Source organism: Chiloscyllium punctatum, chromosome 17 (assembly GCF_047496795.1).
Source record: "Chiloscyllium punctatum isolate Juve2018m chromosome 17, sChiPun1.3, whole genome shotgun sequence".
Lineage (NCBI taxonomy): Eukaryota > Metazoa > Chordata > Chondrichthyes > Orectolobiformes > Hemiscylliidae > Chiloscyllium > Chiloscyllium punctatum.
The window spans coordinates 56,460,028-56,486,153 of NC_092755.1; the positions used below are offsets into that span (position 1 = coordinate 56,460,028).

The 26,126-nt window shown below is 44.9% G+C and overlaps 1 protein-coding gene across 3 annotated transcripts in view; it reads right to left on the reverse strand.

Annotated features, from left to right (window-relative positions):
* The window catches only part of LOC140487857 (transmembrane protein 233-like), a 197,853-nt gene that overhangs the window by 30,833 nt on the left and 140,894 nt on the right, over nt 1-26,126 (reverse strand). The window contains exon 3 of one of the 3 annotated variants that reach the window (XM_072587203.1): nt 5,310-6,757. The exons of the other annotated variants lie outside the window; for them this stretch is intronic. Coding sequence (XP_072443304.1) covers nt 6,749-6,757 — 9 coding nt within the window. The 3' untranslated portion in view covers nt 5,310-6,748. Of the gene's footprint in view, nt 1-5,309; nt 6,758-26,126 lie in introns of those variants that run through there. 3 annotated transcript variants of the gene reach the window in all.

The following is a 26,126-nucleotide window of genomic DNA, read 5'->3' on the forward strand; positions in this document are numbered from 1 at the left end:
GTAACTGTCTCTCTATACATCTCAACTTGTTTGAGGCTTTAACGTGATTGATCACAGTATTCCCCTGGCTCCTTTGACTGAATGGATTGCTCTTGTGTTCCCCATGTTTAAGCTATCTGTTAGTAACCTCACTTCTGGCTTTTGGACTGTTACCATGGAGCATCTGTCCTTGGTCACTTCCTATTTCACATCTATGTGCTGTCCCTTGGCAACATAATCTGAAAACACACTGTTCCTTTATGTCTGCTGATAAGTCCCAGCTCAATCTCATTGTTACCTGTCTTGACTTGTTGAGCATCCAGGACTGGATGAGTAGAAATTGGGAACCATCTGAGGTTTACAACTTGAACCCGAGATGAACACCCAACCTTATTGGTTCCTGTAAAATTAGATTAGATTAGATTACTTACAGTGTGGAAATAGGCCCTTCGGCCCAACAAGTCCACACCAGACCCATTCCCCTACATTTATCCCTTCACCTAACACTACGGGCAATTTAACATGGCCAATTCACCTAACCTGCACATTTTGGGACCATGGGAGGAAACTGGAGGAAACCCACGCAGAGACGGGGAGAATGTGCAAACTCCGCACAGTCAGTCACCCGAGGCGGGAATTGAACCTGGGTCTCTGGTGCTGTGAGGCAGCAGTGCCTCATCTTTGTAACACTTGTAGCTGCAGTGGAAATTGATAAAGTACAACCACTGTAAAAGGAGAGATGGGAATTTGATTTGACAACAATCGTCGGTCAAGCTTCAGAAAGTAACAGCTCAGGCCGCGAGGGGCATGGGTGGGCAGCATCAGAAGATGGACCGAGAGAGGGATGACAATAGTGTACAGCCTGCAGCGAAGAGAGGTAGAGGCTTACGGCTCCTTGTGGACTCTGGGCAATGATGGAAGAATGGGTTATTTTGTAACAGCCAATAAAATGTAATGGTTGAGTTTAAAGAGTATGCAAGAACAGGGAAACTTGGGGTATTTGTATACAAACATGACAGAAAAGACTAACAAAATATTTCTGATCCTGGGCTTCCTAGGTAGGGGGATAAACTACAATAGATATAAAGTTTTGCTAATCTTATGTAAAACAACTGAAGTACTGCCTCCAATACAAGATACTACAGCACGTGCACTGCAGCAGTTCAAAAAGGTAGCTCACTACCGCCTTCTGAAGGCCAACTAGGGATGGGCAATAAATGCTGGTGCAGCCAGCAATGCCCACATTCTGTGAATGAATAAAACAAAACTTATACATTAGGAAGGACGTGCACACTCAAATGGTTGCGTGAATGAGGGATTTCAGTTATTTCCATCGACTGTAATAGATTAGATTAGATCACCTATAGTGTGGACGCAGGCCCTTCAGCCCAACACCGACCCTCAGAAGAGAAACCCACCCAGACCCATTCCCCTACACTCACCCCTGACTAATGCACCTAACTCCATGGGCAATTTAGCGTGGCCAATTCACCTGACCTGCACATCTTTGGACTGTGGGAGGAAACCCACACAGACACAGGGAGAATGTGCAAACTCCACACAGTCACTCAAGAGTGGAATCGAACCTGGGTCTCTAGTGCTGTGACGCAGCAGTGCTAACCACCGAGCCACTGTGTGTCCCTAATAGGAAGGGTATTATTAACCTGGAGAGGGTACCAGGATGTTGCCATGAATGAAAGGTTTGGATTATAAGGAGAGGTTGGATAGGCTGGGACTTTTTTCACTGGAGCGTAGGAGGTTGAGAGATGGCCTTATAGAGGTTTATAAAGTCGTGACCAGGCATAGATAAGGTGAATGGCGGGTGTCTTTTGGGGGATTTTGTGACTATGGATCATATTTTTAAGCTGAGAGGAGAAAGATTTTAAAAAACATGAGGGGGATTTTTGTTTTAGAGTGGTCTGTGTGTGGAATGAAAAGGTGATGGATGCAGATACAGCTACAATGTTTAAAAGGCATTTGAATAAGTTCATGAATAAGAAATGTTTGGAGGGATATGGGCCAAGCACAGGCAGGTGGGACTAGTTTAGTTTGAGATTATGGTCGGCATGGATTGGTTGGGCGAAGGCCCTGTTTCTGTGCTGCAGGACTCGTTGTAGATTTGCTGGAAAAGCACAGCAGGTCAGGCAGCATCCGAGGAGCAGGAGAGTCGACATTTCGAGCATAAGATCTTTATCAAAAATGGGGGAGAAGGACCAAGAGGGCTGAGAGATAAATGGGAGGGGGTGGGGCTGGGCAGAAGGTAGCTGGGAATACGATAGGTAGATGAAGGTGGGGGGGGTGATGGTGATAGGTTGGAGAGGAGGGTGGAGCAAATAGATGGGAAGGAAGATGGACAGCTAGGACAAGTCAAAAGGGCGGTGCTGAGTTGGAAGGTTCTATCTGGGATAGGGTGGGGGGAGGGGAAATGAGGAAACTGGTGAAATCCACATTGATCCCGTGTGGTTGGAGGGTCCCAAGGTTGAAGATGAGGTGTTCTTCCTCCAGGCATTGGGTGGCTCGGGTTTGGCGATGGAGGAGGCCCAGCACTTGCATGTCCTTGGTGGAGTGGGAGGGGGAGTCGAAGTGTCCAGCCACAGGGCGCTGGGGTTATTTCGTGCATGCGTCCCAGAGATGTTCTCTGAAATGTTCCGCAAGTTGATGTCCTATCTCTCCTATGTAGAGGAGACCACATTGGATGTAACAGATACACTGGATGCCATTCGTGGAAGTTCAGGTAAATTTCTGTCGGATGTGGAAGGATCCTTTGGGGCATTGGACGGATGTGATGTGGGAGGTCTGGGTGCAGGTTTTGCACTTCTTGCATTGGCAGGTGAATCCATAAAACAGTCCTACTGAAAGTGACTGAGACCTTTATGAGCTTCATGATAGCTATTCCTTGCTGTCTGACCTTCAAACAGATTCTGATCTTCGAGATGAGGTTCATCTTTGTCATGGGTATTGGTGCAGGATTCTCTCTAAAAAAATTGGGGCTAGGGAGGTGATGGGGGTGGGTGGTGTTAGCCCTGAGTAGGGGGAGGCCATCGTTTGGTATCCTCCGATCCATCCCTCTATTATTTTCTTAACTGTCGTAATAAAAGAGTTGGATCCACAGGATGTGTTATTTCGGAAATGAAGAGCCACAATTATTTTGTACTTTCCGAATTAAAGTAATTACTTCTTCGTCTAATGTTTTACAAAGGTTTTAGCATCATGTACAAAGAAGAAGCCCTTTAGTGAAGTTCCAGAGGATATCTTGATGCAGACTTGTCTCCCTTTTGGACTATGCATGGTAACAAAAAAAAGTCCCAAGGGGCAAAACAGAGTGATTTTGCATAATGCAGTAACGCCAAGCCTCAGTCTCTGAATCCTCGCGATTCAGGTTTATTGGACCTGCCTCCTATACTGAGCTTTCTTTCTTTCCCAGGACTATAGGACTATTGAAATAATACTCGTTCTGAAACTTCCCTTCAGACTGTAACTGGGGCTGCACTTATAAAGTGCATTATTGGGAAACACTATCTAAATACACTCTCCTTTTACCCAGCCGACAATTTTCCGACTTGACAGCGCTGATTCACTACTTCTTGTGGAACAGTGTCATCTTCAGATTTTAACCGGGTGAGTCAGAAAAGAAATTGGCCGATTCCTTCAATTCAACTATCAACAGGTCAGCAGACGTCATTGAACATTCTGAAACCCACAACATCAAACGCTGATCACCAGCAAATGCTGAACTCTGCACAGCATGGAAATGATTAGCTGAAGTAGTCCTCAGGGAGAGGGGATGATATATTTAGGCACTAAAATAAAATGTCAGTCAACTGTGTTTTGAATTTTAGGGGCCTGGTAGTCTCAGCATGTGAATAATCTGAGCAAAACTCAACACATCAAGTCTGCAATAGACCATTTTTATGCTTAACTCGTTTTATACTCATTCTAGTGTTTTTATTTCTTGAGTGTTTTCCAAAAGAACGTTAATCCTTCCGTTTAAATGTTCATGATTTAAACACCATGGCTGTTGCCGTTTGATCTCAGTTTACAAATTGCTGATTTTTTCTCTTCCCATGAGAGATGATTCCCTATATTTAGCCGAGTTAACGATATGGTTACATATCGAAATACAGACTTTAACATGTGCAAACATGCACCTGTCCTTACCCCCAGCTCCACTCACTAACACAGGCAGAAGCTGAGCCCAGCAGTCTTGCATCTGTTGCTGCCAATAACCAGAGGTGCCTGGAGAAAGGACCACATGCTGCTTCCACATATAAACAGACAAAATGGTAGCAGGAGACCGTTTGGCCCCTCAAGCCTGGTCTACCATTCAATAAGGTTGTGACTGATGTGTTTGTCTTTTTGAATTCCACATTCCCATCTAACCTTTGATTCCATTGCCTCAGAGGAATCGATCTCCATTTATTTTTAACAACACTGCTCTTCATGTATTTTCATCTCTCGCTAAAAATCACAGGGTGCAGCCATTTCAAATAGCTCTGCAATTGTCAGGGTAGACAAGCAGGAGGTTGGAAGAACACAGCAAACCAGGACTGAAGAAGGGTTACACCCAAAACGTCGACTTCTCCACCTCCTGATGCTGCCTGCCTTGCTATGTCCCCCCAGCCTCCTGCCTGTCCCTCCTGATGCTGCCTGGCCTGCTGTGTTCCCCCAGCCTCCTGCCTGTCCCTCCTGATGCTGCCTGGCCTGCTATGTCCCCCCAGCCTCCTGCCTGTCCCTCCTGATGCTGCCTGGCCTGCTGTGTTCCCCCAGCCTGTCTACCTTGGATTCCAGCGTCTGCAGTTTTTTTTTGTCTCTAACCAAGTGGAATTGTCAGAGCAGTGGCACATGTCTCTTTGAATCCAAAGCTCATGGCTCCAAGTCCAGCACAGATACTTGACCAGATGATGTTAGGCTGGAACTTGTGTGCAGTGGTGATGTTGGAAGCGCTGGCTTTCAGATGAGCCAGTAACAGAGGCCTTCTACTGTGGATGCAAGGATCTCAAAGTACGACATTGAAGCAAAGCAAGGGAGTTCTCCCAGTCAACCCGAGATTCCCTGATGTTTACTGTATTGCTGTTTGGTGAGTTCAAATGCCAGTGGGGGCACTAATTCCATCTTGATCTGAAGCCACTGGTGAGAAACGTACACCAGCTAAGAGTAGGCCATTAGGAAACAGCCCTTGAATTGACTGATGTGAACAGGTCAGACAAACAGGCCTCCCTAAAGCCCAAAAATGGGCTTTCAAGGGCATTCAAGCCCAAGTGACTAGGTGGGCCCTGCCATTCACACCTTATTTACACAATATCGTTTTCTTAAAGAAAGAAATCGCCTCATAAAGTGTCGTCTTTATTTCACTGTCATTATTAAGTACACCCTTTTTTGATATTGTACCAGAGTTGCCATTTTATTTACAAAAGACGCATCGAAAAGGTAGATAAGTACCACTTCAGCTGATGCTGGAAGAGAATTTAATTTGTAAACATTAAGCAAGAACAGAGTCTGAAATTTCCACTCCTTTTTTCCCTCACTGCAGAATGAGCAGCTGCAAAAATTATATAAATGGAAAATATAATTGCAACAATAGTTATCCGTGTAGATGGATATGTTCCAGGCAGCGAGATTTGAAGTGCCAGTGGACTGTTCTTTGTTTCCAGTCATTAACATTTCAATAAAGTACCAATGACTGTGTGGAAACATTTGCATAATGCCCTTTTGAACTACATACCCATCCATGAAATTATATGATCTTCTACTCTGTCCGTCTAAAGTTGGGGTTTCAGTTGGGGTTAAGAGTACCTTATACTGTGTGATATTAGGTGAAGCCTATTATTAACCCTGGCAGAATGTGCATGACATGGACTGTAGTGATTCTAACTGAAGGTTCACCACTGCCTTTTCATTAGCACCTAGGAACAGGCAGTAAATGTCAACTGAACTGGCAATGCTCACATCCCGCGAATAAACTTCTAAAAAAAAAACTCCAGGAACAATTTGAGCTGATGAATCGAGTATTTGCTAAGAGCTATATTGGTTGGATATGGTGTTTTCTGTTGGGTGTTGATACCAATGTGCAAATGGCATCACCAAATAAGGTACCTCAGTAAATCATTTTCACCAACTATTGCACATCTTGAAATTGAGATCAGTGACAGCATATAGATCTACACTGAAAATCATTGTTTCTGCTATGTCATGAGGCATTTGACTATTCAAATTAACATCGACATAGCTCTGTTAAAATATGGACAGGAACTTAGTATAAATCTGTTCCACGTCATTTACTAATATGGTAGGAGCTGACTCTTATCTATTATCTATCTGTAAAATTATTAACAACATCCATGATGGGATACAGCCACAAAGAGTGGGTCACACTCTCTTAGAAATGACATGATCACTTGCACATGGGAATTTGCCTCACACTAAATGTTGCACAATGAATAAATAATCAGATCTTCTTTTAAAAAAAAAGGCTTCCCTAATTGCTATTGCAGCTCGGTTATTATCCAGCTGTCAGATTCGGTGGAAAAAAGATTTCTTGAGATTTACATTAGGGCAAAGGTTTAAAAGTATTTCATTTTTCCCTTCGGAAAGGTGGTAACTGGTTTTAAGACTGTCCAATGGTCTGACTGTAGCCAGCTGAGTAAGAGGGTCACATCAACTACAATAAAAACTGTACACAGTCGGCACTAATTACACGTTAACTTCATCCTCTCTCAGACAGTTGCTGGTGAGTTTCCAAAACAGTTCATTTTCTTTATTGTTTACCCGGTCAGTGATGCTGTGAACAAAGATAAAACAAACATTAGCTGAGTGAGAAAACAAAGCATTAACTTTGGAGATCTCAAATTAGAATAGAATGTATCAGAACAGGAGTTAGGATTCTGATGTGATGCAGGGTTATGGCCAAGCCTGTCATTATCAAATTCTTTTTGATTGCAAAAGTGTCCTTTATTCATAGAAATAAATCTTTGGTACATGTACAGTTACACTCACACTTACACTCTCTTTACTTACAGACACTAAATTAAGTCTTTGATGTTCACCATTCTCTATATTTACAGTCAACCTCTTGGTATTTAGTCAGCAGGGTCCAATTACTGAATGGATCCCCATTATTCTTTGGCAGAAGAAGCCTACACGGTGGTCTTTCCCCACCGCGCCTTGGCAGCAGCTGACCCAAGCTTCAGAGCATCCCTCAGCACCTAGGCCAGGAGTTTGGAATGTGCCAGTCTGCAACACTCAGTCAGGGTCAACTCCTTCAGCTGGAAGACCAAGTTTCGGGCAGACCAAAGAGCGTCATTCACCGGGTTGATGGTCCTCCAGGTGCAGTTGATGCTTGTCTTAGTGTGCATCACGGAGCTGCTTGGGATGAACCTCCTCAAACACCACTGCATCCCTCTTCAGACTTCCTTTGCATAGGCACAAACTCCCACCGCTGACGTCAGGCTCACCGGTCTATAGTTCCCTGGCTTGTCCTTACCATCTTTCTTAAATAGTAGCACCACATTAGCCAACCTTCAGTCTTCCAGTACCTCACCTGTGACTATCAATGATACAAATATCTCAGCAAGGGGGCCAGCAATCACTTCCAGGTACCCTTGATCAGGTCCTGGGGATGTATCCACCTTTATGCATTTAAGACATCCAGCACCTCTTCTTCTATAATATGGACATTTTTCAAGATCTCACCATCTATTTCCGTACATTCTACATCTTCCATGTCCTTCTCCAAAGAAAACACTGATGCAAAATACTCATTTAGTATCTCCCCCATCTCCTGTGGTTCCACACAAAGGCTGCCTTGCTGATCTTTGAGGGGCCCTATTCTCTCCCGTTATCCTTTTGACCTTAATATATTTACGTTATTGGCCAAAGCTATCTCATGTCCCCTTTTTGCTCTCCTGATTTCCCTCTTAAGTATACTCCTACTGCCTTTATACTCTTCTAAGGATTCACACAGTCTCTCCTATCTATATCTGACATTTGCTTCTTTCTTTTTCTTAACGACCCTCAAAATTTCTCTAGTCATCCAGCATTCCCAAAACCGTCCAGCCTTGCCTTTCACCCTGACAGGAATATATTGTCTCTGGATTCTTGTTATCTCATTTCTGAAGTCCTCCCATTTTCCAGCCGTCCCTTTACCTGCGAACATCTGCCCCCAATCAGCTTTCGAAAGTTCTTGCCTAATACCGTCAAAATTGGCCTTTCTCCAATTTAGAACTTCAACTTTTAGATCCATTCTATCCCTTTTCCATCACTACTTTAAATCTAATAGAATTATGGTCACTGGCCCCAAAGTGCTCTCCCACTGACACCTCAGTCACCTGCCCTGCCTTATTTCCCAAGAGTAGGTCAAGCTTTGCACCTTCTCCTAGTAGGTACATCCACACACTGAAAATTTTCTTGTACACACCCAACAAATTCCTCTCCATCTGAACCCTTCACACTATGGCAGTCCCAGTCTATGTTTGGAAAGTTAAAATCCCCTACCATAACCCCTCTATTATTCTTACAAATAGCTGAGGTCTCCTCTGAGCACACAGCTCTCCTTGTGCACCTTATGGGAAAAAGAAAGTGAGCACGTCTTGTCCTGCTCTATGGAGTGGACCCTGGGAAAGGAAGTTTATCTTGGAGGTCTCTGAGGCAAAGAGTGAGGCGTGCTGGCCCTTCACCTCCCTGGGGGGGTCCTCCATGGCCCTTATGTTTGAATATATCAGTAAATAGTCACTTTGTTCAGCAAGCACAATGCTTGTTCATTGCTGAAAACAGAGACATGTTACAGAATGGGGCAAGGCCTTCTGGCCTATTGTGTCCACACTGATCCACATTCCCATCTTCTCTCATCCCAGTTTTTCAGATCTTGGCCCTTAGATTCGATTAGATTAGATTAGATTCCCTACAGTGTGGAAACAGGCCCTTCAGCCCAACAAGTCCACACTGACCCTCCAAAGAGTTTCAGTTCTTTCCTTTGCACCCCTCAGAACAGAGACACCATTGCCAACTTGAAACCACTATATACTACAAGACAAAAGGATACTAATTAGTTGCCAAGATGATGTGGTTAGCTGAGGTGTTGCCAATTTACATACACTTCAAGCTCCTGACTAATTCAGAAACAATGCTAGCCTTGAACATATTCTTTCTGTTTGCAGAGTATGGTTCCCTTTGTATAAATGTACTATTAAGGCAGAGATAATACCAAGTAATTACAAGTCAGTCAAACCCAGCTTCAGTGCTGGGCAAAATATTGAGGAGGAAGGTGCAGACTAATCAAGGTTGGTCAGATGATTTTGGTGAAGACAAAGTCACCTCTGGTAAACTTGACTGAATTTTTCAAGATGGAGACAAGTAAGGCTGATGAGTGTGTTTAATGTAATCGCACATGAATTCTCAAAGAGCATTTGATAAGGTTCTATGTGGCTGACTGCTTTGAGAAATAAAATCCCTTGGGGTCCAAGGGAAAGTACCAAGTTGGCTCAGGCAATGGGTGTTTTTTTGACTGGCAGCTGTACCCAGTTGGGTCTTGAAAACCTTAGTACTAGTTTCCAGATTTTATTTTGAGATATCCATCAATGTCTTAGATTTCCATGTTGGACCATAATTAGGAAGTTTACGTTTGGTACAAAAACTGATCATGTGGTTGCAAGTGAAGAATAACCCTGTGGATTATAAGGAGTAACAGGAATGCAGAGTACTTGGCTAATGGTAAGATTCTTGGTAATGTAGATGAGCAGAGAGATCTCGGTGTCCATGGACCATCCCTGAAAGTTGCCACCCAGGTTGATAGGGTTGTTAAGAAGGCATATGGTGTGTTGGTCTTTATTGGTAGAGGGATTGAGTTTCAGAACCATGAGATCATGCTGCAACTGTAAAAACCCTGGTGCGGCCACACTTAGAGTATTGCCTACAGTTCTGGTCACCACATTACAGAAAGGATGTGGAAGCATTGGAAAGGGTTCAGAGGAGATTTACAAGGATGTTACCTGGTATGGAGGAAAGGCTGATGGACTTGAGGTTGTTATTGTTAGAGAGAAGGAGGCTGAGAGGTGACTTAATTGAGACATATCAGATAATCAGAAGTTTTCATAGAGTGGACAGTGAGAGCCTTTTTCCTTGGATGGTAATGGCTACCGTGAGGGGACATAGCTTTAAAATGAGGGGTGATGGATATAGGACAGATGTCAGAGGTAGTTTCTTTACTCAGAGAGTAGCAGGGGTGTGGCACACACTGCCTGCAACAGTAGTAAACTTGCCAAATTTAAGGGCATTTAAGGGTCATTGGATAGACATATGGATGAAAATGCAATAGTGTAGATTAGATGGGCATCAGATTGGTTTCACAGGTCGGTGCAACATCGAGGGCCGAAGGACCTGTACTACACTGTAATGTTCTATGTATAGGTGGACTGGTCTGGTGGGCAGGTATATATAATACATACAACTCTATTTGGGAAGGGCAAACAAAGCAAGGGATAACAATGAGAGGTAGGACACAGAGTAGGATAGACAGGCAGAAAGAAGGCATGTCCACAGATCTTTGAAGACAGCATGCTGGGTAGATAAAGTGGCTAAGAAAGCAAACACAACGATTTTTCTTTTTTTTTATTAGCTGTAGCAAATAATATAAGAGCAGGGAGATAATGTTAAAAATGTCTGAAGGACTATTGAGATCACAGCTTACAGTTTTGATCATCAAGGATATGATCGTACTGGATTGATGTTGGCAGGAATGGAAGCCATGACGTGGAGGTGCCAGTGTTGGACTGGGGTGGACCAAGTTAACAGTCACACAACACCAGATTGTAGTCCAACAGCTTATTTGGAAGTACTTGCTTTCAGAGCACTGCTCCTTCAGCAGCTCCTTCATCACAACCACAACCTCTGAAAGCTAGTGCTTCCAAATAACCCTGTTGGACTATAACCTGGTGTCGAGGAATGGAAACGTCAGCAATGAAGAAGGATTGGATAAACTGGGGCTGTTTCTTTGCAATGGAGGAGGGTAAGAGGACTCTTAACTGAGGTCTGAAAGTGATGAGAATCCTAGACAGAGTGGATACTCCTGAATCACAACGTTGTGGCTTACTTTGAGGCAGCACGGTGGCTCAGTGGTTAGCACTGCTGCCTCACAGCGCCAGGGACCCAGGTTCAATTCTATGTGGAGTTTGCACTTTCTCCCAGTGTCTGTGACACCACATGAGCTCATTCCCTTGAATGGAGCTTGGATCCAGTCAGCAGATGTTTGTTGATCTTGTTGAATAATCACGGGCCGCGTTTCTTTTTGGCAGGGATTCCTGCTGAATGGCCGATCGGATTTTACTGTTGTTTCTTACCAAACTCCCCTCGTTAAATCTACCCCACCCCACGGTGCCCCTCACATCCAATTCCATCAAGGCATTTCCAAAACAACTTGCCACTCAGCGAATATCTTCAAATTCACCAGCATTCCTGGTGCCCTCGCTATCTTTAAAAGCCACGATGCACCTGAACATCATAGTTGTGGTTGGAGTTGATTTTATAAACAAGAATATAATGAGATTAGCCACTCTCACAATTCTCTGTGCAGTTTAATTTTGTATCTAAACATTTGGCCTGAGTCTCAAAAGATCATGAGGAATTCCTTGATTGACAGGACGTCGTTACGGAGAATGTTGTTTTAATGATTTGATAACAAACCTTGAAATAGCTCCTAAAGTTGAGCTGCCTTTAACTGAGGAAGCAAGTAATCCATCCAGGTCTTCAGAGTCCCAGAATATGCTGAACATATCGAAAATGAGTGCACCTCAGAGTTCTGCTGCTAGCTGCCTACACAAGTTTTAATTTTTTTTTTTGCTTACATTTCTTTTCAGTTCTGGGACCTGTGTTCTGTCCGTTGTCACCCTCACTCCTTGCTACCCAAACTATGACCCAAAACCCTCAGTACCTCCAGGCTTGGTGTCTCCAATAGTCTACTCTCCAGCTTTTCTCTTTCAACTCAAACTTATCAAGACCTCCTCAGCTCTCACTATTTGATTCGGTTTTAGATTCCCTACAGTGTAGAAACAGGCCCTTCGGCCCAACCAGTCCATACCGACCCTCCGAAGACTAACCCACCCAGACCCATTTCCCTCTGACTAACGTAGTTAACATTATGGGGAATTTAGCTAGGCCAATTCACCTGACCTGCACGTCTTTGGACAGTGGGAGGGAACCGGAGCACCCGGAGGAAACCCACGCAGACACGGGGAGAACGTGCAAACTCCACACAATCGCCTGAGGCTGGAATCGAACCCGGGTCCCTGGCGCTGTGAGGTAGCAGTGCTAACCACTGAGCCACTGTGCGGAGTTAATTCTGAAGATAAAAACATCACCACAAGATCAGCATTTATGGTCCATCCTTAACTGTCCCTGAAATGTAACAATAAGCCTTCTTCTTCAGTTTATCTGGTGCTAGATTGCGACGAATGATGATTTAATTCCAAGTCGGAATGCTTTATTAATTGGAAAGGAACTGGGAAGTTTTGGTTTGCTCTTCTCTAACTAGGTGGTGTAGATCAAGGGTTTGGGAACTGCTGCTGAAGAAGCTTTCGCAACTTACTGCAGTTAATCCAAAAAGTGAAGGCACAGTACACCAGTGGTACACCAGTGGTACACCATCGGTACACCAGTGGTACACCATCGGTACACCAGTGGTACACCAGCGGTACACTAGTGGTACACCAGTGGTACACCATCGGTACACCAGTGGTACACCATCGGTACACCATCGGTACACCAGTGGTACACCATCGGTACACCAGTGGTACACCAGTGGTACACCATCAGTACACCAGTGGTACACCATCGGTACACCAGCGGTACACCGGCGGTAGACTTTAAGGTGGTGGATGAGGTGCCAATCAAGCTTTGGCTCCAATAGTGTGAAGATTCCTCAGTGATCTCGGAGCTATCCTCATCCGGGCAACTGGAGGACAACATTGTAAAGACCTTATTTTTCTTTTCTGTATTTTTAACATAGACTAAAATGAGAAGGTACATTCTCACAACCACCTCTCAAGTGTTTTTCCTCTGTCTTGCAGATACTGAGTCCAACTGATAATGTACTTAGTTCTGCGATTATTTTTAATATCGTGAAAAGTTCACCTATGATGTTTGAGCATCATGACTATCGTCTTGTTCACGTTGATGATAATAATGGCAATATAGCTGTCGTTGTTGGCAGATTCTGCAGAAGTGCCCAAATTCTTGACCAGAATCATGGGCTAGGTCTGAAGGAGGTAACAACCTTTTTTGTCCAATCGCCAAGATGGTTGGAATAAAGGGTCAATAAATAGATGGGCAGCATGAAGGAATCATGACTCCTGAAATGGAGCACCAACCTGTTTGTCTCACTCCAGTGGGCACAAACAAGCTTTATGTGGAAACAGTAGAATCTCTATCTGTCCAGGAGGATGGCAAATTGGTGATGAAGACTTTGTGAGGCAATCTGGTCACAGTCTTTAGATCCCTGGAAATCCCGCATTGGAGATAAAAGTTAATGCTCCGTCATCATTAACCCGCTGTATACCAGATGGAAAACCAATTCTGTTCTTATTGAATTGATCATTTAGCTTTTCAAATTGGGTACAGGTATACACCAGTTATACAGGTACAGTTGTATCTAATTCACTTGCATGTGCTGATCTTGGTACTGTCTCAAAATGGAGAAAACTTGCAACATCTTCCTCCTTGTTGCGACCTTATCTGGTGAAAAGTGTCAGGCTTTCGTGCTTTTTCCACACCACCTTTACCCCGCACCCAGTAAGGCTGCGGTAACTTCGCAAGTGTAAGCTCATTCCACTTTCCTCTTATCGATTCTGAGCTAGTCATTTAAGTTCAATTCTTTTGAGGTCTGAATATGAAATCCCAGATCTTTGTGGGTTTAGCAGTTACCTCTGAGTGTGTTCCATTACTTTGTCACATACCTACATTCCAGACCCACCAATATGGCAACATGGTCCGTGGATGATAGTTTGGAAGGTCTGAAACACTGTGGGACTTCAAAGCTCCATGATTAATGTGTGTTCTGTTTCCAACAGCCAGGTCATGACTAGTGTCTGGAGTATTTAATCATAAGATGATGGTAACCTCTGTTCTTGAAAGCTTTCATCTCTAAAGGTTCTTGAACAGTGCATCACTCCAGATCTTTGCACTCCTCCCAACTTGTTTATAATGTCCTTTTTTTATATTGTTTTTTTTGTCTTACTGGGGTAGGGTGCTGGAAATAAGCTCATCACAAACTTTAAAGATTTTAAAATAAGTGCACAGAATTCTCTGATTTAGTCAATTTCCAGGCTGACAGGAAGCATGGATCAGATTTCTGTGCTAAAGAAGAATTTAGTGCGAAAGTAATTAGACTCTAGCTACAGCTACACAAGGGAATGAGATGGCCTAGTAGTGGTATTAAACTATTAACCCAGGTAATGTTCTGGGGACCCAAGTTCACATCCTGCCACAGCAGATGGTAGAATTTGAATTCAATAATTAAACAAAAAAATCATTGTTGATTGTCTGGGGAAAACCCTATCTGACTCATTAATGCCCTTCAGGGAAGGAAATCTGCCAGCCTCACCTGGTCTGGCCTACCTGTGACTCCAGACCCACAGCAACGTGGTTCACTCTCAGTTGACATCCTAGCAAGCCAATCAGTTGTACCAATCACTACAAAGTCTCAAAGAAATGAAACCAGACAGATCACCTCGCATTGACCTAGGTCCTAGAAAAGACAACAGCAGAAACGGCCCTGTTGGCCCCGCAAGGTCCTCCTCACTAACATCTGGGGGCTAGTACCAAAGTTGGGAAAGCTGTCTCATGGACTAGTCAAGCAACAGCCTGACATCGTCAAACTCATGGAATCATACCTTCCAGACAATGTCCCATACACCGCAATCACCATCCCTGGATAGGTCCTGTCCAACCAGCAGGACAGACCCACAGAGGAAGCAGCACACTGGTATACAGTTGGGAGGGAGTTGACCTGGGAGCCCTCAACATTGACTCTAGACCCCATGAAGTCTCATGGCTTCAGGTTAAACATGAGCAAGGAAGCCTCCTGCTGATTACCGCGTGCCGTCCTCCCTCAGCTGATGAATCAGTACTCCTCCATGTTGAACAACACTTGGAGGAAGCACGGAGGGTAGCAAAATGTACTCTGGGTGGGGGATTGAAATGTCCACCACCAAGAGTGGCTCAGCAACATTGCGACTGATTGAGCTGGTCAGGTCCTAAAGGACGTAGCTGCTGGACTGGGTCCACAGCAGATGGTGAGGGAACCAACAAGAAAGAAAAACATACTTAGAGTCATAGAGATGTACAGCATGGAAACAGACCCTTCAGTCCAATCCGTCCATGCCGACCAGATATCCCAACTCAATCTAGTCCCATCTGCCAGCCCATACCCCTCCAAATCCTTCCTATTCATATACCCATCCAAATGCCTCTTAAATGTTGCTTGACCTCATCCTTACCAATCTGCCAGCGCAGAAGCGTCTGTCCATGACATTATCAGTAAGAGTGTCCTTGTGGAGACGAAGTGCCGCCTTCACATTGAGAATAACCTCCATTGTGTTGTGTGGCACGATCACTGTGCTCAACGGGACAGACTTCAAACAGATCTAGCAGCTCAAGACTGGGCATCCATAAGGCACTGTGGGCCATAAACAGCAACAGAACTGTATTCCAGCACAATCTGTAACCTCATGACCCAATATATTGCTCCTTGACCACTACCATCAAGCCAGGGGATAAACCCTGGTTCAATGAAGAGTGCAGGAGGGTGTGCCAGGAGCAGCACCAGGCATCCCTGAAGATGAGATGTCAGCCTGGTGAAGCCACCAAATAGGACTGCCTGCACGCCAAACATCATAAACAGCAAGTGATGGACAGAGCTAAGTGATCTTACAACCAATGGATCAGATCTAAGCTCTGCAGTCCTGACCCATCCAGTCGTGTATGGTGATGGACAATTAAACAACTCACTGGAGGAAGATCCACAAATATCCCAACCTCAATGATGGAAGAGCCCAGAACACCAGTGGCCCATATTCCTCTAAACCCTTCCTATTCATATACCTTCTAAATGCTGCAATTGTACCAGCCTCCACCAGCAGTAATCTTCAGCCAGAAGAGTCGAGTGGACGATCCATCTCGGCCTCCTCCAGTGGTCCCCAGCATCACAGAGACCAGTCTTCAACCAATTCGATTCATTCCACGTGATATCAAGAAGCAGTTGGACACACTGAATACTGCAAAAACCTACGGGCCATGACAACATTCCAGCAATAGTCCTGAAGATTTGTGCTCCAGAACTTTCCACTCCCCTCGCCAAGCTGTTCCAGTACAGCTACAACACCGGTATCTACCCAATAATGTGGAAAACCACCCGGGCATGTCTTGTACACAAAAAGCAGGACAAATCCAACCCGGCCAATTACCACCCCATCAATCTACTGTCGATCATCAACAAAGTGATGGAAGGTGTCATCAACAGAGCAATCAAGCAGCATCTGCCCAGCAATCACCTGCCTGGTTTGGGTTCCACCAGGGCCACTCAGCTCCTGACCTCATTACAGCCTTGGTTCAAACATGGACAGAAGAGCTGAATTCCCGAGGGGAGGGGAGAGTGAGAGCCAAAACTACATCGACCAAAACTACAATCAATGGGTATCAAGGGGCAAACTCTCTGGTGGTTGGAGTCATACCTGACACAGAAGAAGATGGTTGTGGTTATAGAGGGTCAGTCATCTCAGCTCCAGGACATCTCTGCAGGAGTCCCTCAGGGTAGTGTCCTAGAGCCAAATATCTTCAGTTGCTTCATCAATGACCTTCCCTTCATCACATGAAGTGGAGAATTTCGCCGATGATTGCACAATGTTCAGCACCATTCATGACTCCTCAGATACTGACGCATTCTGTGTCCAAATGCAACAAGATCTGGACAATATCCAGACTTGGCCTGACAAATGGCAAGTAACATTCATGCCACACAAATGCCAGGCTATGTCTGTCACTAATTAGAGACAATCTAACCACTACCCCTTGACATTCAATGGTGTAACCATCTCTGAATCCCCCACTATCAACAATCTGGGAGTTATCATCGATCAGAAATTCAATTGGACTCTCCACAGAAACACAGCAGCTACAAGAGCAGGTCAGAGGTTAGGAATACCGTGGTGAGTAACTCATCCCCTGACTCCCCAAATCCTGACCACCAGCTACGAAGCACAAGACAGGAGTATGATGGAATACTTCCCACTTGCCTGGATGGGTGCAGCTCCAACAATGCTCATGTGGCTTGACACCATCCAGGACAAAGCAACCCGCTTGATTGACAACACATCTACAAGCATCGACTCCCTCCACCATTGACGCTCAGTAGCAGCAGTGTGTACTATCTACAAAACGCACTGCAGAAGTATACCAAAGATCCTCAGACAGCAGCTTCCAATCTCACAATCACTTCCATCTAGAAGGATAAGGGCAGCAGATACATGGGAACACCACCACCTTCTAGTTACCCTCCAAGCCACTCACCATCCTGATCTGGAAATATATCGCTGTTCCTTCACTGTCGCTGGGTCAAAATCGTGGAATGCCCTCCCTGAGGGCATCGTGCGTCAACCCATAGCAGTGTGGAATGAGCTGCTAGAGGAAGTGGTGGAGGCTGATATAATTGCAGCATTTAGAAGGTACATGAATAGGAAGGGTTTAGAGGGATATGGGCCAAGTGCTGGCAAATGGGACTAGATTAGGTTGGGATATCTGGTCGGCATGGACGAGTTCGACTGAAGGGTCTGTTTCTGTGCTGTACATCTCTATGACTTTATAAGTCCAACCAGTCTATCAGTCTACCCTCAATCAACAGTAAGCTGATGGAAGCTGGTTGTTGACAGGCCTGCAAAGTGGCACTTGTAAATAAATAAACTATTTGCTGATGCTCAGTTCAGGTTTATCCGGGGCCAGTCTGGCCTTATGACAGCGTAGGTTCTACCATGGAGAAAAGAGCTGAATTCCAGAAATGGCATACAAGTGACATCAAGGAGCTCAATGGGATTCGATGGGAAAACTCTTCCCTACTCTGTATCTTGCCAAACCATAGAGGACGATGGTTGTGGTTGCTCAAGGGCAATCGCAAAGAGATGTTGCAGTTCAAGGATATGCAGCAAGGAGGAGCACCTGAGCAATTCAAAATCAAATCAAGGTTAGATATTTCAAATCAACCTGCTAGCATGTTATTATAACTTGTGGAGTATGTAGGATTTGAACCCAAGCCTCCTGGCTCAGATGTTAGGATACTACCACTGTGCCCTCAGAACCTTTTTGGTGAGCATCTCCATTGTCTTTTTTCTGTGTGTGTGTGTAACTGGGATAATTAGGTTAGCAGCGTATTAAAAGTACTCGCATGCAGACTCCCTCGGTCCTGTTGAATGTACATCCTGTGCCGTGTTTGAACTCCGGGATGCTTCCCATGTCCTGGATAACGGAAGAAGATGCCGTCAGCTGGAGGAGCTCAGGTTTCAGGTTTGGAGGTTGCAGGAATCACTGCAGTGTAGACATGAGGCTGTCACAACGTGGATAACATGTTTCTAGCAGGTGGTCACAGTGCAGTTTCACAGACATTGAATGGATGATGGTCCAGGCATTGAAGAGGATAAGACAGACTGCGCAGCAATCACCTGAACACATCTCCCCCTATTCCGATCAGAGTACTGGTGAGAGTGATGGTTCCTCTACAGAGTGCAGTCAGAGTGAAGTCCATATAGCTCAGCTTTTTATGGATGAGGAGGAAGGTCAGGAAATCAACATTTTTTTTTCGCGATTGAACTGTATTTATATAGCACCTTTAACTTAGAATGTGAGCAATATTATGGCAGATGACCAACAGCTTGCCAAGAACAGTAGGTTTTAAGGATCATCTTTGAAATAACTCCACAGAGGATGGTATCCCGTCCCCCAAGTCCCCCTTTATTTACACCGGGAGAGTCCTTGACACTGATCCAACTCCCTCAGAGCCAGCTCTCAGAGTGAACAGAACCTCTGACACTCCTGTCAGCCAGGGCTCCTTGACTGGACCAGATTAACAGCCCCAATCAGGGAACTCAGATTCTATGAGGTCCAGCTGGCTGAGCTGGTTACAATCATTACAGAGTGAGGCAGAGAAGGTTAAGGGACAGAGTTCCAGAGCTTAGCTGCTGATTGCACAGTCACCAATGGTGGGGCGATTAAATTCAAGGAGCCAGGATTCAAGGAACAGAGATCCCTCAGAGGGTTGTAAGGCTGAAGAAACAATAGAGATAGCAAGGGACAAGACCACAATGGAGGGACCTGATAACAAAGATGAGAATTTTAAAATTGAGACGCAGGTTAACCACAAACTGATTTGGTCAGAGAGCACAGGGCTGGCAGATGAACAGGATTTGATACATTTTAGGACATACATAGCAATGGCGTCGAGGTTGATTGTGAGAGACCAGCTTGGAAGGTCACGGAATCATCCAAAGTACATGACAACCTCTCCAAGTTCACTTCCTGCCCTCAGCACATAGCCTTGAACATTATGACCCTTAAAGTGCTCGTCCAAGTACTTTTTAAAATCTGAAGGTAACAAAACCTTGGTGGGTAGTTTCAGCAGCAAGTGAACTGTGATGGGGTGGAGTCAGCGTGTGGAAAAAAGGTGTTTTTTTAAAAATTCATTATGAGCTGTGGGCATTGCTGGCTAGGTCTGCATTTATGACACATTCATAATTGACTTGTACCACTGCAGTTCATGTGGTAGGTGTATCCACAATGCTGTTAGGGAGGCTCTTCCAGGATTTTGACCCAGCAATATTGAAGGAATGGCAGTACATTTCCAAGTTTGGACGGTGAAGCAGCTTGGTGTAGAAGTTACAGGGGAGACAATTTTAAAGGTGGCGTAGATCTGTGCGTATGTGCAGGACATGTCGAGAGAGCGCTCCATGTGATGTCAAGAAACGTTTGGAGACAGAGGATACTGTAAAGGCTATGGGCCCTGACAACATTCTGGAAACAGTACAGGCACTGAAGACTTGTGCTCCAGAACTTGCTGCTCCCCAAGCCAAACTGTTCCAGTACAGCTACAACACTGGCATCTACACAACTGAATGGAAAATTGTCTAGGTATGTCCTGTACATGAAAAGCAGGTCAAATCCAACCCGGCCAATGACCATCCTGTCAGTCTACTCTTGATTGCCAGTAAAGTGATGGAAGATGTCATCAACAGTGCTATCAAGCAGTACCCACTCACCAATAACCTGCTCAGTGATGTCCAGTTTAGGTTCCGCTGGGTCCACTCAGCTCCTGACCTCATGGTTATTGGACAAGAAAGCTGAATTCCAGAGGGGAGGTGAGACTGACAGCCTGGACATCAAAGCAGCTTTCGACCAAGTGTGGCATCAAGGAGTTCCTAGCAAACCTGGAATCAATGGGTATCGGTGGGGGAAACTCTCTGCTGGTTGGAGTCATACCTGGCACACGCGAAGATGGTTTGGTTATTGGAGATCAGTCATCTCAGCTCCAAGACATCTCAACAGGAGTTCCTCACGGTAGTGTCCTAGGCCCAAACATCTTCAGCTGCTTTATCAATGACTTTCTGTCCATCAGAAATGGGGGATGCTCACCGATGATTGCACAATGTTCAGCACCATTCATGACTCCTCAGATACTGAAGCAATCCATGTTCAAACGCAACAAGATCTGGACAATACCCAGGCTTGAGCTGACAAGTGCCAAGTAACATTCATGCCACACAAATGCCAGGCTATGACCATCACCAATAAGAGACAATCTAACACACCTTGACTTCAATGATGTTACCATCACTGAATCCGCCCACAATCAACATCCTTGGGGGTTGCAAATTGACCAGAAACCCAACTGGACTCACCACATAAACATTGTGGTTCTAAGAGCAGGTCAGAGGTTAGGAATACTGCAGTGAGTAACTCACCTCCTGACTCCCCAAAGCCTGTCCACCATCTACAAGGCACAAGTGGTGGACACGGTAGCTCAGTGGTTAGCACTGCTATCACACAACAACAGCGTCTCAGGTTCGGATCCCGCCTTGAGCGACTGTCTCTGTGGAGTTTGCCCATTTCTTGTGGGCGGCACGGTGGCACAGTGGTTAGCACTGCTGCCTCACAGCGCCAGAGACCCGGGTTCAATTCCTGCCTCAGGACTGTGTGGAGTTTGCACGTTCTCCCTGTGTCTGCGTGGGTTTCCTCCGGGTGCTCCGGTTTCCTCCCACAGTCCAAAAATGTGCAGGTCAGGTGAATTGGCCATGCTAAATTGCCCGTAGTGTTAGGTGAAGGGGTAAATGGAGGGGAATGGGTATGGGTGGGTGCGCTTCGGCGGGTCAGTGTGGACTTGTTGGGCCGAAGGGCCTGTTTCCACACTGTAAGTAATCTAATCTAAACAAAAGTCAGGAGTGTGATGGAATCCCCCCCACTTCCCTGGATGGGTGAAGCTCCAACAACACTCACGCTTGACACCTTCCAGGACATAGCAACCTAGTTGACTGGGACTACATCCACAAGAATCCATTCCCTTCACCACTGATGCTGAGTAGTAGCAGTGTGTACTATCTACAAGATGGCACTGCAGAGATTCAGCAAAGGTGCTCAGACAGCACCTTCCCAACCACTTCCATTTAGAGGAACAAGGAGAGCAGACACATGGGAACACCACCAGTTTCAAGTTCCCCTCCAAGCCATCACCATCCTGACTTGGAAATATATCGACGTTCCTTCATTGTCTTGGGTCAAAATCCTGATATTCCTTCCCTAAGGGCATTGTGGGTCAACCCACAAGCAGGTGGACTGCAGCAATTCAAGATGGCAGCTCACCCCCACCTTCTCAAGGGCAACTAGGGACGGGCAATAAATGCTGACCCAGCCAGCGATGCCCTCGTCCCATAAGTGAATTTTTAAAAAGCATGTAAAGCAGACAGTATCCTCAGCTTTATTAATAGGGGCACAGGATAGAAGACCAAGGAGGTGATATTGAACTTGCTTAAGACACTTGTTAGATCTCAGCTGGAGAATTGTGTACAGTTCTAGGCACCACGTTATAGGAAGGATGTGAATGTTTTAGAGAGAGTACAGAAACAATTTAGTAGAATGTTTCCGGGGATGGGGAATTTTAGAATGAGGACAGATTGATGAAGTTGGACTGTTCTCCTTGGCAGGAAGGAGACACTGAAAGAGGTTTACAAAACCATGAGCAGGCTGGGTACAGTAGGTAGACAGAAACCTGTTTGTAAAAAGACAAGAGGGTGTGGATTCAATAGGATTTATCAAAGAAACAAGGGTAATATTAAAAGAAAACTTTTGTACTGCAAGTAGTTAACATTGTTGGGTCTAGAATGCACTGCTTGGAAATGTGGTGAAGGCAAGTTCAACTGAGGCATCCAAGAGGTCAGTGGATATTACTTGGATAAAAATAAATATGCAAAGGAATGGAAGATAAACAGGTGATTGGTGCTCGGTAATGGTGATCATTTGAAGGGTTGGTGCAGGAAACGATGGGCCGAATGGCCACTGTCTGCACCCTAACATTTCCATCTCTGAGGGGCAGCATCTGAATGTAGGATTGGAAGAGGTCAAGGTTAGATCTGCTGAGGACACCAGATAGTGAGGAACTGTGGAAAAAAGGTACTGTTAGAGAAAAAGGCAGGTGTTTCTGCTGTTGTGAGCTTGGTGCCAAGGTCGAGAATGTCATTGTGTGGCTGGTGGAGGAAGACACTGCTTTAACAAGCAAATGGAAATTTATTATAAAAGGAATGCAGATAAAACAGAATTACTCAAATGATCTACTTACAATAGTATAATCCCCTTAATCGCAAAGCATTCCTTTATAAATTGAAATGAAACAAATTGGCTTTAGTTTTACCCAAAACATCCCAGTACAGTTATTAAAATGCTACTTGTATAATACACCAGAATCCCCATCTCTAACCTTTAATGGGTTTAAGTCACTTGTGACTTCAACTGGAACTGCAGGCAATTTCTTTCTGGATTCACCACACACCAGGCAACCAGTTGGAATAATCACTTCTGGGTTTTATTCCAACACCTCTGGTCTGGGACGATCACTAACTTTTCACTCCAAGGTAATCTGATTCACTAAACCTACCATTCCTTTCTTAGCCGCACTACTGTGTGCAGCCAAGCTGTTCCAAGGAGTTCCCAGGACCAACACTAACCAAGTTTAAATGTAATTCTGTCTCAGCTATAGGTACATCCCTTAATCTTAAACAGAAAAACACAGATTCCAGAAAACTCTAAGAGAACTTTGAGGTGCTATTACTTACCATGCTGGGTCATAAACAATCGAAAGTAAGCATAAACCCATTAACACAACTAGTATCAAAAAAGGATTTGTAAAAATTGCCATGACCCAAGAAATGCTAACGAGTTAGCGATTAGCTTCAGGCACAGCAGTTACTAACCCATAAACACACCCCAGCTCATAAAGTAATATGGAGGGCAGCCCTGCTCATTAAGGATAATATTGGTACCACAGAGACAGATTACTTCAGTTTTGAAAATCAAAACGTAGAATCAGTTTGAGTAGAAATGAGAAGTAATAAAGACCCACATCAACTAGCATTTAAAAAAATAAATCTCACACTTTACATCACAGTCCCCTATTCGACAGTGTACTTACTGGTAGTGAGCTCTCTCCAGTCAACATTGGAATATTGTAATCCATTCCCAGTTACTATTCAATGTATTTTACTTAATTGCCTTATTTGGATATTTCTGCCACCCTCACATGCCTCCATAATAACATGGGCTGGAGACAACACCTATTATTGTAGTTACTTCCTCATTATCTTTTCTCTCTAACTGCATGGATTCTATATCTATTTTATGTCACTTTTTCCAACTGCAATTGTGTTGTTCTAAATAAGTACAGCTTGACATTCCTGTTTTCCCTCCCTATATTTTCTAAACATTGCACATTATATATTCCAGCATTCTCCCCGTGTCTGCGTGGGTTTCCTCCGGGTGCTCCGGTTTCCTCACACAGTCCAAAGATGTGCAGGTGAGGTGAATCGGCCGTGCTGAATTGTCTGTAGTGTTCAAGGGTGTGTAGGTTCGGAGCGTTAGTCAGGGATAAATGTAGAGTAATGGGAAGGGGAACGGGTCTGGGTGGGTTACTCTTCGGAGGGTCGGTGTGGACTGGTTGGGCCGAAGGGCTCGTTTCCAAACTGTAAGTAATCGAATCTAATTTCCTTCCCAGTTCTGATTCTCAGTAATCCCTACACCTGATCAGTCCCACAGCCTGATCACACTGACTCTCCTGTTTGGTTCCAGACCTTTTAAATCATTTTTAATCTAGTTCTTCTTTGTGTTTAACCTTTTTATGAGGGTCCACTCTCTGACTTCTTAGTTACTTCACATCAATGCCCTCCTTATTTTCTTCTTTCCTATATTCTTCAGCCATATCTTGTTTCAGGTTTCTCACCATTCTTGGCACACAAACCCTCCAACAACCTCCCACCCAACCTTGCTGGTTTACAGCCTTTCCTTACTCCCTAATTACCCTTTCCAACTGAAGCGGGGCATCAAACCAGTACACATGAAGCCCATCTTATTAATTTCTGTCCTAAAAGTGACACTGGTTCCCACTGAAATGGGAGCCCTCTTCCCCACCATAAACCTTTCACCTGGTGTTCCTTCCCCCAGGTTCTGGGCTATTTGCATAATTTGTGGCAATAATCCACAGCTCTCTGTGGCAAGGAGTTCCAAAGACCCTCAACCCCTCTGAGAGACAAAATCCCTCCTCACCTCAGTCTTAACTTGATGCCCTTTTATTCCAAGACTATGCCTTCTTCTTCATTCCTGAAGAAGAGCTCATGCCCGGAACGTCGATTCTCCTGCTCCTTGGATGCTGCCTGACTTGCTGCGCTTTTCCAGCAACACATTTTCAGCTCTGATCTCCAGCATCTGCAGTCCTCACTTTCTCCTCTAACACTAGTCCCAGGCTCTCCCATGAGGGGGAACATCCTCTCAGGATTGACCCTGTCAAGCCCCTTAAGAATCCAATATGTCACCTCTCATTCTTCTAAACTCCAGTGAGTAGAGCCCAACCGATTTAGCCTTTGCCCATAAGAGCATCCCTCCATAGCCGGGACCATCCCAGTGAGCCACCTTTGAGCTGCCTCCAATGAAATAACCTGTTCACAGTGCTCCAGATGTGGTCTCACCAGCATCTTGTACAGTTATAGTGAGTTGTCTCTACTCTTATACTCCAAACCCTGATGAAATAAGGACCAACATTTCATTAGCCTTCCAGATTGCATGTTATAACTATGTGCTAGCCTTCTGGGTTTCATATGCAAACATCCTAGGCCCCTTTGTGAAGCAGTTTTTCTCCATTTAAATAAGACCCCCCCCTTCCAAAATGGACATTTCCCTGTATTATACTCCATTTGCCACCTTTTGCCCACTTACTTTACCCATCAATGTCTTTCTGTAAACTGTCTGTATCCGTCTTGCAATTTGTATTTCAAACTATTTTTGTGTTCTCCACAGTAGATTAGATCAGATTCCCTACAGTATGGAAACAGGCCCTTCGGCCCAACTAGTCCACGCCGACCCTTCGAAGAGTAACCCACCCCAGACCCTTTCACCCTAACTAATGCACCTAACACTATGGGCAATTTAGCATGGCCAATTCACCTGACCTGCACATCTTTGGACTGTGGGAGGAAACCGGAGCAAACCCGCACAGACACGGGGAGAATGTGCAAACTCCACACAGAGAGTCACCTGAAGCTGGAATTGAACCTGGGACCCTGGTGCTGTGAGACAGCAGTGCTAACCACTGAGCTACTGTGCCACCCTATGTTCACTTCCTTTCTCCAAGCCATTAATAAATATTATAATCACTTGTGTTCCCAGCACTGCGCCCGGTGGAAATCCACTGGTTACAAATCACCATAGTCTGAAAAGGAAACCGTGCACCATTTGATCGTGTATGGTATGTGTCTTAACCCCAGTCTCCTGCCTTCTCCCCGTGACCCTTGATCCCCTTACTAATCAAGAACTTATTCATCTCTGACTTAAATACACTCAACAACTTTGTGTTCCACAGCCTTCCGTGG